Genomic DNA, 14,669 nt, shown 5'->3' with positions numbered 1-14,669 from the left:
CAACATTAGATTAGTGGATGATTAAATTTGATTGAATTTGATGGCAGGAAATTGTCCATCCATCCATCCATCCATCTTTGCACTGATCCAGGGGAACACAGAGGAGTTTCCAGGCCAGTCAGGGGATATATGTATCCCCCCAGCATGTCTTGGGTGTGGCCTCACCTAGGAGGCATCCTAGTCAGATACCTGAATCACCTCTGCTGGCTGATTTCAATGTGGAGCAAGAGCGGCTCTACTCCAAGTCCCTCCCAATAGGGCTGGGCCATATCGTACCGTTCACGGTAATACCGGTATAATTTTGGGCAACGATAGAAAAATGAAATATCTCGATAGAATATGGGTAAAATGCGCATGCAAAGTGCCTTTGTTTTCATACGCACACGTCGGAAAAAGCATGGCGGCGAAAGCAAATCGTTGAATGATACGGATGAACCAGAATTGGTTTGTAAAAATGCTGCAACTTCAATGGTGTGGAACTGGTTTAGCTTTTGTCTGTCAGATACACAACAAAGCACTATTTTTGGTAGAGCATGCTTTTTTGGAAAATACGGCACACTTAAAATCAATCCTTTGACTTTTCTGAAAATCGACAGTGCCCCTTATAATCTAATGGGCCTTATGTATGAATTCTGGTTGTGTTTACTGACCTCGAAACGATTTTATGTACACGGCGCTCGAAAATCTGTCAAATGTTTTAGTACGACTTTGCTAAGCTACGAACCAGCACTGCTTGATGGATTGTCGGAGCATTACGGCTATCGTAGGCAGGAGCCTGGCGGAGTGATACGTACTGTGCTTCAACATAATATTACCGTATTGTGTGTGTAATACCTCTTTTTAAGTTTTGTGGATATTCTACATGGTTATGCTGAGGATATGTCGGCCAATTTCCACTGGAAATGCCTTTCGGTTAAACTGTCAGCAAGGAATTTGCATTTGCACTGTTAAATTTGTATATAACTTTAATGCACTTAAAAAACAGCTGCTTGTTTAAGTGAAAATACATTGATGTTTTGTTTTTGTTTTTTTTTTCACTAATAAAGTTGTGGAGTTGTAAAGTATTTTGTCTAGTGTCAATTACATCGTCAGTTATATCGTTATCGCAAATTTTCAAATGTATATCGTGATAAATATTTTTGGTCGTATCGCCCTGCTCTACCTCCCAAATGACTGAACTCCTCACCCTATAGCTAAAGGAGAGGTCAGCCACCCTTTGGAGAAAGCTCATTTCCGCCGCTCAGCACTTGAGGACAACTTCATAGTAAAGAGGTTGAAGCCCCCAAATCTGTTCAGAATTCATCCTGCCGTCATGTAAAAGACCCCAAACATTCAGCCAGAGTCGTGTATTCAGCAGTAATAAGAAACAGGAGTCCTCGTAGGCCAGCACGGCTGTAATGATATCTCGAGGGCAGCAATAGGAATTCACTACCACATGCGGTCTTGTTGATTCAATCCATATGCTCATTAATTATGATTTGAGTCCAGAGTTCTCTCTGTTTGAACAGATCTCAGCAACACTGTGAAGACTGTTTAAGCCCTTCACTTTTCTTTTTATTTACCGTTAAATCAAAGTAAAGAGAAACAGACCGTCAGCTGAATTGGTAAACTGTAAAAGAGCTGAAATCTCTGGCTCGTCTTGAGTCCACATTCCAGTTTTATGCAGTTTTTTCTTGACTTTATGTAATTGTGAGAGCCAACGGCCAATCAAATTGTCACTGTGATGACATAATAAAATCTATAATTGTGCAGTTTTAGCACATTTAACCAAATAAGTGTCATCACATCAATAAGAGCCTACACATGGTTCTGTTTGGGCTCTTGAGGAACCACAGCAGTGGAAACGGACTGAATCAGGAGATGTGCAATTCCGGGAAGGACAGGGCACAAAAGAGTATAAGTAGCAAATAAAATCTAAAAACTAAAAAACAAAAAACAAAACCCTTTTGCAAGAATTTTATGAATAGACCTCTCAGCTGAAGGCCTCAAGTAGATGCTGAGTATATTGCAGTTTGCTGACAGTACTGATTTACTGATAACTGTGTAATGAAAAACTCAGTGCTTAGACTGTGCTTCTGAAGTTCAAGGTACAATATAATAGGATAAATTATAAATATAGACTATAGAGAACTAAAAACCTACTAATATAGTTTATTGATCCTCATGAGGAAATCTGAAAGAGGTCAGAGGTTCAAATATCTGCTCGATTTATCAAGATATCATATATTTCCAAACGCGCTCCGACGTTTTCGGAGACGTCTGTGACCCGCCAGCTCCATAGCAGACAGCAAGGTCGAGGATTATTAGAGCCGGCGAGAACAGCGGACTCCCGGCACATCGTTTTTTGTATTGGGTGTCCACTAAAATAAAAATAAAAGCGTTCTAACATCTCACCTGCTTGTTTTTATTAAGGTATGTACACGTATGTACATGTACACTATTTTTATTAATAGAGATTTCACTACTGAGGTTAAACATGATATATAAGTCACTTAGATCACTTCTAAATGTTAATGTTTGGTTTATTTCAGTGTTTTATTTGTTCCTGAGTAAACCGGTTTGGCTGTGATTAAAGTTAAGCTTCATAACATATTACTCGCAGTTAAATTAAGAGGGGATGGCAGTAAAAACTCTGGACCTGTGACATCATCAAGTACGCTGGTGTTCCAATTGTACAAATCGCAAGTCCCTACTCGCGTTCTCGGCGAGTCTGTACTCCCGTGTGCCGAGAACGCGAGTACGTACTCGCGTACTTGAGAATTGACAAAGGGCCAGTGTTTTATACTGTGCTGCTGATGAGCCACACATTGCTAATAACGTGCCAGGGGTGTATTCTGTATTTCCCAACATGCAATTTAGCCAAGTAACATTTTTCCATATTAGAAACTATTATACTATATGCTATATATACTATTATAAAAACCTTTACCAACACCACATATAAATGTTGCATTTCTATTAAAACAACATAACCCTGAAATCCTTATTAAAACACCCCCCAAAAAACCCCAGAAGCAATTCAGCGTACCCAATTCATCCCTGTTTTCTTCTAACCCTCTAACCCTCATTCAAACCTCCCGGGGACACATTTGCCCAAACACCCTAGAGAGGACAAAGTAGAAAACAAGTTAGTGCTTCACCACAAATCCACAAAAAAACACACAAATACCTTTTGTAATCAGTTATATTTGTGGCTAATATTGTCTCTTTAGCTTACAGCCACCATGTCCACCGCACACAGAGTAGCTGCTCAAGTGCCTGCCAGACAGAATCACACCAATCAATAAAAAAGCATGAAATATTTATTGTTATTTATATAGTGCTTTTCTACTCTAAGCACTGGCCAGACGCGGGATTAGCAGGAACTGTGGATCCTGCATTGTGCTTGTTGCACTGGACTTTGAACCCAGTGCAGCCTTTCCACTCCCTGCACCAGCGCAGCTGCTGCATTAAAAACATAGCAGGAGGTTAAATCAGGTCTTCCCAGCCGAGGCAGCAATATCCTGTGATGAACCCTTTGCCTCCGTTGCCACCTCATGCAGTGACAGAGCTGCAGGCTGTCTGCTTCTGCCAGTCTCTGCCTCCTCTTTCCATTCCACTCCCCTTCATTTTTTCCCCCCTGTGTATTTCTTGGAGCTTTGATGCCACCTCCTCCATCTTGTGGCATGCGTCTCATCTCTGTAAATCCCTCGTGCACAATCCCTTCACTTCTTTCCGTCTGTCTACCTTTAATCCATCTCTTCTCTTTTCGCACAAGATGCTCCGCATCCTCTCGGATGTATATACCGTTCATCACGTTATAGCCGGCCTGTCTGCATTTATCTTGGCCTCAGTAGAGTGAATTAACTCCCATCTGTCCTGACTGATGGATGCATTAATGGAATGAAAACTGAATTTGCTTAGTACTGCACTCTCTTTAACCCAGACACCCCGATTCGCCGTTTTATCAATGGAGCTGTCAGTGACATAATTCTGCGACTGTGTTATGGGGCTTTTAGTAGATATTATAGACTCAGCAGGGGGTGAAGTCTAATCATTTCAGCCCTGCTTTTCTGTAGCTGAATGTTTTAGGGAGGGCTTGATAACGCTCTGCTCCTTTGTTTTTTTTTTATATTACAGAGAATAATAAGCTGTGCATCGCTCAGGGACGCCAGCATGATCTCATGCTCGTCTAACATTGGGTTTTTTGTGTATTGGAAACAATAGCACAGAATGTGAATTCCCACCTGGCAGCTATAGCGATTGTCTGTTTTATCAATGGCTACAAATCTGTAAAAGAGTATTTTTATTCTTTTTATTGATAGCTTTTATTGCCAAATTTTAACAAAAACTTTTTTTTCATGGTATTTGTTCAGCAAACAATAGCAGAGAGAAAAAGTTAAGCTCAGTTAAACACACTGGAGTTGGTAGAGACCAAAAGCGGTGAAAAAAATTTATTCTTGATTTAAATATAATATTTTAATTTTCTTACATTTTGTTCTTACAGTATGACAAAGATTTACCAAATAGACCTAAAATAAATGAAAAAACCTCGCAGGAGAGTGTTTACAGAGGTCAGGAGAGAAAGCCAGCGTTCCTTTAGACGTCTACTGAACTGGAAGTCTTTTTTTCCACAACTATCGCCACCTAGAGATCTTCGGATAGATTTAAGAGACTTGCCTTCATTGTTCCAACCTTCAAGCTACGTCCTTGTTTCATGCAGTCTGTGGTTTCGGTGATGTTTACTTGGATGTCTTCCTGTTGTGTAAACAGGCAGCTGTTTGTTATCTATTCACTTTCCATAATAACTTTATAGTTTGACAGTATATTCATGTTGTGTTTACAGCTTTTTCTTCTGTTCCAAGTGTCAAAAAAACTTAGTTATTGTCGTGGTAAATTGTGTAGAACGATAAATTAATATTAGCTGTTGCGTTACATTAAGTCCCGTATGTGTTTCTGTTTGCCCCCTGCAGGTCAGTCAAGGTAATGTTCCAGGTGTGGAAAGTGCCTCTTTGGCCATGGACACGGAGGAAGGAGTGGAGGTGGTGTGGAATGAAGTACTCTTCTTAGACAAGAAAGTCTTTAAAGCACAAGAGGTACCCAAACTCATATAAACCTTTAACTACAAGATCTGCAAATTAAATTCTGGTTCTATTTATTGATTTGTCAACTAAAAAGCCTGGATGAAGCTGGAAGATTTACTGTTATATATAGACACCGGTCATATATCTTTAAGCTCTTACCTTCCTTTTATCACTGCTTGCGGGTTTTTTTTCCTCACGTTGATGTTGCAAGACTGACGTTGAACTCATGGCAGTGGACCTTTTGGCTTTTTTTCTACAGTTTTTTGCTGTTTCTTAGGGGGTCAACACTTAAACAGCTGGACTGGTGCTGACAAAGCTGTGTAGGCCTTTTTTTCCATTCAGAAAACTGATCAAGGGAATTGATAAAGTCATATTTATCCTCACAAGAGACCTATTCCAACAGATAAACACCAGCAAATATAAAAATTGCTGAACTTTAAACCACTCGGGTGATTTTCGTTATTACTGCTTACAAACCACTTGAATTATAAATTGTTAAAGTGTCCCTGATTGATTTTCTAATAGTGTGATAGACTAACGTTTTTAGATGTGAACCATCTCTGATGTGTGATGTTTAGGAGAAGATCAAGGAGATGTTTGAGAACCTGATGCAGGTCGAACACCCCAACATTGTCAAGTTCCACAAGTACTGGCTGGACATGAAGGAGAGCCAGGCTCGAGTAAGGTTTTCAACTTGCTTCCTCTTTTTCACGCACACAAACGCTGGTGCATGAACAGGTTTTCTCTCCTCTGTCTGTGGCACACAGGTTATATTCATCACTGAATACATGTCATCAGGCAGCCTCAAGCAGTTCCTGAAGAAAACCAAGAAAAACCACAAGACTATGAATGTGAAGGTCAGTGTTTTACTCTGGTCACATACTGAGTCTCACGGTGGCAGCTCAGGGTACTGCAGTCCCATCGCTATTCAGATCCATTTTTCCAGCAGGATTAGAGATTACGTAACACGACACCGCTCAGTCTGCTCAGACATGCATCTTATCCTAACCTGGTGGATTTCAAATATTCATGAGGTTTATTCACAATATCTTCCTTCTTTAAAATAAATTGTAGATAAAGTTAATGTTATTTAACTTTAATTAGCTTTTGGTATTTTCATGCACATATCAAATTAGTGCATTTTATGACAGTGCATATGTTTCCATATTACTCGTGTCTGTTAGTTTAGAGGTGTAGCTCTTCATCTTTCTCTGTTCCCCTTCGTTTCAGGCCTGGAAGAGATGGTGCACACAGATTCTCTCTGCGCTTAGGTACTGACTTATTTGTTCTGTGTGATGTAATCGTGTCTGTTATCTCAGTGTGAGCATTAATAACATGCTTTATTGTTTGCTGGCAGTTATCTGCACTCTTGCGATCCACCGATAATCCATGGAAACCTGACTTGTGACACCATCTTCATCCAGCACAACGGCCTCATCAAGATTGGCTCAGGTCTGCTCCCAGCAGGGACTTTAATGTTACTGCAAGTAGTCGATCAGCTGGTTTTCTTTTTTTGTACAATAACTTTATTATGACTAATGAAGCCTCTAAAGTGAATTTTCCTCCTTAATATTCGTGCTATTTTTTTCCAGCTAAACCCTCATAACTTCTAAAGCACAGAAGATATGAACATTTGATTTTTAGGACTGAAAAACACCAAACTTTGAGGTTTAGTGTCATGCAGGGCTGTAACCAGGTCGAATCTTTCCCACATTTTAATACCAGATTCTTCTTAACTATAACTTTCTTCTGTGTCAAAACCATTTCCAGCGTAAGTACATTTTAATACTTGTGGTACAGCTCATGGCTTTGAAATCTCCTCGAGCTCCACGTGTTCTTTAAGTTAGATTGGTCATACCACAATAATCAAACAACTTTAGGTACAGAAAAGGTTTTTCAAGGTCCTTACAGGGTCTGAATCAGCGAGTTTCAGTGGATAATCAGGAGGGCACTGCTCTAAACACAAGTCACAGCAGTTATTCCTGTATTATGTTTTAGCATAGTCAGTCAAAGGGACACATACACCTTATCTTACACTAAATAACAGTACAGTAAAGTACAAAATCAATTAAAATTTTATTTTCATGGCATTAAGCAGAATGAATATCTAAATTGTATTAACTCTCCTCCCACAGTGTGGCATCGGCTATTTGTTAATGGTAAGGGACCTTTTTTGTTTAGTGGTTTAATATCAATTCATTAGTTTTATCTAATATTTAATATCTAATATATTTGTGCTCTGCCTTCTCTTGCCAGTTTTCCCAGATGCAAGTGTTCACAGCAAAGCGAGGCAACATCGCGACGAGCAGAGAAATCTTCATTTCTTTGCTCCAGAATACGGAGGTAAGTGGCATTTCCATCCAGCTTTCTGTGACGTTGCTTTTATTTAATCGGTCTACATTGATTCCTACCTGACTGTTTGACCTGCAGAGTAAAAATTCAGTCTTTATGTTCACAGTTTAATGTAGCTCCAGACCTCAGTTACTACACATGAAGATATTTGCACGTTGTATGAAATGGGAACCGCTGAGAAAAAGACTAGTTGTCAGTAATCTGTATGCCAGAAGCACCAAACGGGGCCTTCTATCAGATAGTTCTGGGTATTTTGTGACCTGTTGTCTGTAATTATTGTAGATAATGAGGTAAACGTTGGAATTAGTACTGCCAAAGTGAAATGGATGAGACACAAATTACTTCAAGACATTTAGTAGATTGTTTGTACCTATTTTGCAGCTGCCAAAAAGACAAAAGGATAGATTAATCCCTTTGTAATGAGGATAAACTGTTTACCTTCTTCCCCTTTTCAAATTGATTTTTTTTTTTTTGATTGCACATTGCTACCTTTTTAATTTGGGGTAAGCTTTTTCGTTAAGTTTTCCTATTTTTACCCTCCTCTCACCCTGCTTCTCTTCAATCGTTTCCAGCTGGCGAAGATGGTTACGCCATAGACATTTTCTCCTTTGGAATCTGTGCTCTGGAGGTAAAAGAGAAGTAAATCTGCTGGATTTCCATCTTTCTGTGTGTGTGGCTGTTTTTCTTGACAGATTATTTGTACCCTTATAGATGGCTGTGCTGGAGATCCAGGCCAATGGAGATAGTGCTGTGTCCAAGGAGGCCATAGTCAATGCAGGTCAATCTCTGGAAGACCCTCTCATGAGAGTAAGTCTCAAAAATACTTTATGCCCTGAAATGCAAGAACAGCTGCAGAAACATGTAGAAAAGACAAACTGTCCTGCACTACTCTAGCAACGCTTACTCACACTGCCGTCCCTCTAGGCTTATTCAGACCGCACAGCAGGGCTCCGTCAGTTAAATATGCCAGAAAGAACAAAGTGATGCTCAGGAAACTGGGTCACACTTTACAGTTGCATGGTTATGTGTTGGATTTACTTCCTTATTGCTCCTGCAGGAGTTCACCCAGTCTTGTTTGCATCACGACTCCAAGCTCCGTCCTACAGCTCACGACCTCTTGTTCCACCGAGTCTTGTTCGAGGTCCACTCGCTCAAACTGCTCGCCGCCCATTGCCTCATCAACAACCAGTGTGAGTTTCTCTCTTATGTGCACTGCAGCTACTTGTGTGCATCAGATTTCTTTAGTAACGGCCACACTTGTGATGCATCTACAGACTTGCTTCCAGAGAACTGTGTGGAGGAGAAAACTAAGTCATTTGACCCCAATGCTGTCATGGCAGAGATTAAACATGAAGACAGACAGGGAGTTCAGCTCAAGTAAAATCTTATACCCACCTCGAATCTTCCGCTGTCTGCCAGAAAGCATGACAAGTCAAGATCATTGCTCTCTGTTCTCTTTTGTGTCCCCTCTGCAGGTATTCCCACGTGTCCCCATTGGAACTTGACAAGTTTCTAGAGGATGTCAAGTAAGTGTTACTGCAGTGCTTTACTTTCTCAGTTTACTTTCTCAAGTTTAACATCTTGGCCTTTTCTCTCTTCAGGAATGGAATCTACCCATTGATGAATTTTGCCTCAACGCGGCCTCACCCCGTCCCCCGAGCGCTCTCCTTGTCTCAGGAGCAGGTTGAAACGGTCAAGACGCCGACTCCTGAACCCCAGGAGACGGAGACAAGGAAGGTCGGCACCTTAGATTGAACAACAGTAGTGTTAAATGCACAGACTTGCTGGCTACATCTCTAGAGAATGACTCTGTGTTTACAGTAGACTTTCAGCAGTATGTCTGGGATGTTGCAACACGTGAGATATTTACACATGGAAATCTCCTCATATTTGTTGTTGCCCGCATCTGATTTCAGTGAGACCGTCTCCATGCAGTCAGCTTTGAAGGGGAACAAATTTTGGACTGAGAGGTCTCACTGTGAATCAGAGCTGACTGCTTGCATTTAAATCCAATACTAGGAATGCATCAGGAGCAACTTTTTAAATTAACCAAATTAAGCAACAGGGCAGTGTTAGACATTGCGCTTATGTGAACAGCAGCTCAGACCTGCAAAACACTGTCACATCACAGTGTGACAGTATCACCTTGTGTGTCTTTGATTAAGATTACTTTTCATTATTTCAGAGCACAGCATATGAGCATGAGCCTATCTGAATATCAATGATAAATGTCTAGTTTATTATGTTTTAGGTTATTACCTTAGATGGTGTCCCTGCTTAGCATCACGTGTATCAGTGCCAGATATGTTGGGAAAGTGTTAGCAAAAGTTGGATTACAAAAGCTTTCTGCTGCCCTTTAAGTTGTTGTGTGTGTCACTTGTGTAGGATAAGCACATGCACGTGTCTATGCATGTCTCTCTATTATTGTAATAATAACTATTTATTATCACTCCAAACACTTTAAATATTTAATACTTTGCTTTGCCTTCATGTTTCAGTGCTTCTTACTCTGTTGTCATTGCAGGTAGTTCAGATGCACTGTAATTTGGAGTCAAATGAAGAAGGGACCAAAACTCATGTGAGTCACATAGTGTTACAGGTACTTTGCCCATTTCAGTGTAAAAACCTGGGCTCCTTAAAGATGAATCCTACTGCAGCGTTGCTTTAGCAGCTCTGCATTTCAGTCAGTCAGAATGAATACATATGAATTCAGTCTGACTTTAATTGAGCCTTTTGGTGTCTCCTTAGCTCTCTTTGTTTCTGAAGATGGATGATAAACTTCACAGGCAGCTCAGCTGCGACATCCTTCCAAGTAAGTTGGCATTTCTGAAATATCACAACAATGTGAGTGTTCCTAGATCATCATCCAGATTGATTCAAGCCCAAACTTCACATCTGGTTGCAGTTTTCATGCAAATTTGTCCATTACTTTCAGAGTGATCCAACTAACAAACATAAACAAATGTAATAGCCAGATCAACTTCATAACTCACTCTAATGAATTTCCATGTGAGGCAGTGAATCAGTTTGACATATTTATTTATGTTTTATTTTTGTTTTTTTTGTTTGTTTTAACCCATCAGACATAAATTGCTGATGGGTTATTGTCATGATTTGTGAATACGATAACTTAAGAACAAGGCGACGTGGGACTTTTAAATTGATACTATAAGTCCATTTAAAGCACTTGTTTGTATAGATTGATCTGGATAACCGTTTTGTCTTTTTATTTGAAAAAAGACACCTGTTGTTTTATTTTTCTTGTATATTTTTCTAACTGAATTATTTTGTATGAAACTTTCAGCTGACACCTCCAAAGACCTCGCCAGTGAACTTGTTCACTACGCCTTCATAAATGAGGTAGACGGAAAAGCTTCTTTGTTTTTACATTTTAATGATCTGGGAACAAGTACAGCAGTAATTTATTCTTTTTTTCTTTTCTTTTATCTTTTGTTTTTTGAAGAGTTTTAACACTTTTTTTCCCAAATAAACTTTGACCGCATCTTGGTGGCTTTGTAGGAGGACAGTGAGAAGGTGGCGGGGTTCCTGGAGAATGCCATCAAACAACACCGGGTCCGAGCACTCGCTTCTGGGAGCACGCAATGAGGAGGGGTCCCGACAGGCTCTGGCCCAGATGGAGGGTCCCGGGGCATTGATCACTCAGATGGAGAGAGAGCAAGAGAGGGCAGCGGGTAGGACGAGACAGCCGTGGACCTGAGGAAGCACAGGGAGCTGACCCAATGGGGAATAAAAAAAAAGGGACAAACACAGATGGATGCTGCACCTTGACAGACAGTAAATCATCTCAGTGAGAAGGCGCCTCTGGCTGGAGGACCAGAGGAATCACGGCTGCGTCCAGCAACCCCACAGAGCAGAGGAAGATTGACAAACTCCCTGCCTAAAAGGGCTATCATGCCTTAAGATATCTTACAATCTTAGGTTTTCCATAATGCCACTATCCAGAGCAGATATGTTATACTCACAGATGCAGCAACTACATACTACTACATACAAACAGACATTTTGTTCCTCAAAGCCTCATTTGCACACTTTTATTGCTGATTAAACCTCCCTCTCCCTCACAAGCCAGAACCTTCAGTTCACAAGAGTTTTAGGGAATTTAAGATTCCGTCTTATGTGCACTGTTGATACCCATTCAGCTGACTTTTTTTTTCTTCTGTTTAACTGTGAACAGGACATGCATTGCACAAATGTTTATTTTTCTTTGTTCTACACCTTCAAAGTGACACACCTCACTGCACTCTCCGACTGAATGCTATCTCCACACAGCTAAACATGCTACGCCTGAATGAGGTGATAAGTAATGAGATGATGCCTCTCTGTTTTAGCCTGTAGTGCTCTTACAGGTTTTCCACCGTGAAAGCCAAAGACTTGCAAAGTGCCTGTTATGGCAGTGAAATGGCATCACCCACAACTTAGCAATTAACACGTTCAGGTTGACTTTAGTCTTAAAACAAGATCAACTTTGCAATTCTTTATTATTAGTCCACAAATTCAGCCTGTGTGGAAGTGAAGAGGAAGTCGAGGCTGAGTAATGGAAGCTTGATTAAGAGCTGCAGCCTTTTTTATTGGACTTATGGATAAGATGGTTATGGTCTCTGCTGCCGTCAATATTAGTAGCCTGTGTACAAAAATTGGAATAAATCTACGTGTGATTTGAAAGCGTAGTCTTACTTAAACAGGAGCAAAGCTGTGACTATCTGATGTTAAAATTAATTATTAAAAAATTGCCATTTTGTTTATTAATATTCCTGCTATAGTTACTATTATTGTATTTCCCAAACCATTTGAAAATATTAGTACATGAATTTTGTTTTGTAAATATTTCCGTAGATCTTTCAAAGGTGAAATCCACCCAAATCATTAGAATTTGTTTTTCCTGTGAGGTTTTCATGGACTCCAGATGTTACAGCAGGTGATGAGAAACTGAATTATTTTCCTTTGCATGTTTTTATTTCCCAGAACCCCATCTACTCTAGTTTTATTTCACACAGTTCTGGTGTGAAATGTGAAAACGATGGCACTGCAACCCACACAAAGACAAAAATAGAGCTGGCTGTGCATCAGTGCCTGATTTTTTTTTTTTTTTTTTTTTATCAAGAACCTGGTCTCTGAAACATAAAAAGCTGCCATTTGGGTGGATTACTCCTTAATAAAACTGTAGTAAAAAACAGTAGTGATCATCAGCAAAATACTGTTGTCACGTTTTACATAGCTCTGCGTCATTTGTTTTATGGGTTTGTGAGGTTGCAGTTTCATAACAGTTACACTGCTGTACAGTCATTGCCTACAATACTTACTATACTCTGTGTCGAGCCTACTTATCAGTATGTCTCTGAAGACAGGAGCCCTGAAGCCTCCCAGACAGTCACCTGCTACAGGCTGTGGTGTACATATTTGTTTGTGGCTATCAAAAGAGGCGTATGTTGGACAACACAAAGCAGTGCCACTATTGCTCTTGTTTGATCCTAGTAAGCTGCATGTCTTAAAAGCCTGCAACCGTCCAGAACTGCATTTTGCCTTTGTCAGTCACAGTTCAGTTCCAGAGAGGACCTGACCATGAAAATGAATGTTTAGACTGTGCAAACATGGAAAAAAAACAAACCCTTCCATATCAGTCTTATTTTACGTCAAATGACTTCTTCTTTTTTTATTTCTGTGACTCTGTTGAATAAAACTTGCCTTCGGATGTGTTCTACTTAAACCTTTGGTAAATATTGTAGCTACTGCAATTAAATACATGACAATAAACAAGATGTAATATGCTGCGTGTGTTTTGATGTTTCCATGCATGCATTACCAAAAAATTATTTAAATAAGAAACGAGGAATGGTGAATTTAATTTAGTATTTATGTAGTGTCTTGGGTTGACATGACACGTTAAGACAGAGTACAAAACATTTTATATGCATAATATCAGGATGCAATATGATTTATTAAGAATAACAGATTTGTGGTAGTGACGTTTTTAACATTGTTGCTAAATTCAATCATGTTACTCTAATTTTAACTCATTCAGTATATAATTTTTGACTAAAGTAATTACAAATGTTTTTAGCTGTTAGGTTGCAAGGGTTTTATCTGTTGTCTGTTTAATAGTTAAAGTTTTTATATGAATAGTGAGCAAAGATTAGAAAATAAATGCTGAAATTCAGTGACCCAAATGACTCAAAAAAATCGATTCACTTTGGTGAGTGACTCATTAAAACTCGATTCAGTAAAAAAGAATCAAATTTACCATCACTAAGCTACACTGGTCTACGGATATATCCCTAGTGAAACCTAAAGGCAGGGCGAGTTTAGCAAAATCAAAGCACCCCCAAAGATTTCTTACTTTTTTTGACAATATTTGCTGTTTGTGTGACACACTACTAAAAATATAAAAAGTGTTATTGATGACTTATTTATGACGACGTTTTTGACGTGAAAAGCAATGCTCGTGTTCACACCGAACGCGATAGAGGCAGGCAGAGCGTCAGGTTTACATGTAAAGTCAATGGAAAGGCGCGCTGACCCGCGATTGCGGCTCCCGCGAAAATTCGGAAGCAGATTTGCGTCGCGAAAACGCCTGAAACGCGCGTGAGTGTAGCGCGTTTCAGGCGTTTGACTCGCGAAAAAAAACACGCGCGTGAGTTTATGTGTTGCATTTTGTGCATACACGCGTTTCGCGTCCCCCGCTCGAGTTGGAAAAATCTGAACTCCAGCGTCAAATCGCGCCGCGACAACCAATCAGGAGCCTGGTGACGTGGCTGTTACCTAGTTCAAAGGGGCAGATCCAGCCAAAGCCCTTTATTCTTCAATAGAAGGAAGGCTAATCAATGCCGTAGCAAACAACCCGGAGCCGTACGACACCAGCTGCTTTCTGTACCGAGACAGGAATATAAAGGACCGAGCTTGGAGGAAGATATGTAAAGAGATCGGGCAACCTGGTAAGTTCATTCATTTTTCTCAAGTTTTCTCTAAAGTTTTCACTGACCCGGGGAAGCCGCACAAAAGCTAGCAAGCCACCGCTATTTTCCCACTGACATACAAATACCATTCTGCTTTTAGGCATGTTGTCATTTAAGAATATATTTTATTGCCTCTTTTTTCTTAATTTTCATTTTCATACCGGACAGCATTGCATTCTGCAGCCTGATTGACAAATCTGCTCCGTGCCGTGTCTCCTGCGCTTGCCAAATTTATCATGTTTGGTTTTGATAACCATCGCGTCCAATAGAAAAAACAGCACAA

The 14,669-nt window shown here is 40.0% G+C and overlaps 1 protein-coding gene across 1 annotated transcript in view; it reads left to right on the top strand.

The window, feature by feature from the left end:
* The window catches only part of nrbp2b (nuclear receptor binding protein 2b), a 45,659-nt gene extending 32,477 nt beyond the window's left edge, over window positions 1-13,182 (top strand). Inside the window, exons 3-19 of the mRNA XM_085362845.1 lie at window positions 4,953-5,075; window positions 5,642-5,743; window positions 5,831-5,920; window positions 6,294-6,334; window positions 6,421-6,515; window positions 7,199-7,222; window positions 7,320-7,406; window positions 7,988-8,043; window positions 8,127-8,222; window positions 8,473-8,605; window positions 8,690-8,792; window positions 8,891-8,941; window positions 9,017-9,152; window positions 9,940-9,993; window positions 10,164-10,227; window positions 10,720-10,775; window positions 10,935-13,182. Coding sequence (XP_085218971.1) covers window positions 4,953-5,075; window positions 5,642-5,743; window positions 5,831-5,920; window positions 6,294-6,334; window positions 6,421-6,515; window positions 7,199-7,222; window positions 7,320-7,406; window positions 7,988-8,043; window positions 8,127-8,222; window positions 8,473-8,605; window positions 8,690-8,792; window positions 8,891-8,941; window positions 9,017-9,152; window positions 9,940-9,993; window positions 10,164-10,227; window positions 10,720-10,775; window positions 10,935-11,021 — 1,398 coding nt within the window. The 3' untranslated portion in view covers window positions 11,022-13,182. The remainder of the gene's footprint in view (window positions 1-4,952; window positions 5,076-5,641; window positions 5,744-5,830; window positions 5,921-6,293; window positions 6,335-6,420; window positions 6,516-7,198; window positions 7,223-7,319; window positions 7,407-7,987; window positions 8,044-8,126; window positions 8,223-8,472; window positions 8,606-8,689; window positions 8,793-8,890; window positions 8,942-9,016; window positions 9,153-9,939; window positions 9,994-10,163; window positions 10,228-10,719; window positions 10,776-10,934) is intronic.
* The last annotated feature ends 1,487 nt before the right edge of the window (window positions 13,183-14,669 follow it).

The sequence above is a fragment of the Diplotaxodon limnothrissa genome, linkage group LG9 (assembly GCF_057381915.1).
Source record: "Diplotaxodon limnothrissa isolate DT_005_m linkage group LG9, D_limnothrissa_male_GT1.1, whole genome shotgun sequence".
Lineage (NCBI taxonomy): Eukaryota > Metazoa > Chordata > Actinopteri > Cichliformes > Cichlidae > Diplotaxodon > Diplotaxodon limnothrissa.
The sequence above is the reverse complement of the archived record's forward strand: the minus strand, read 5'-3'. Positions and strand labels throughout refer to the sequence as shown.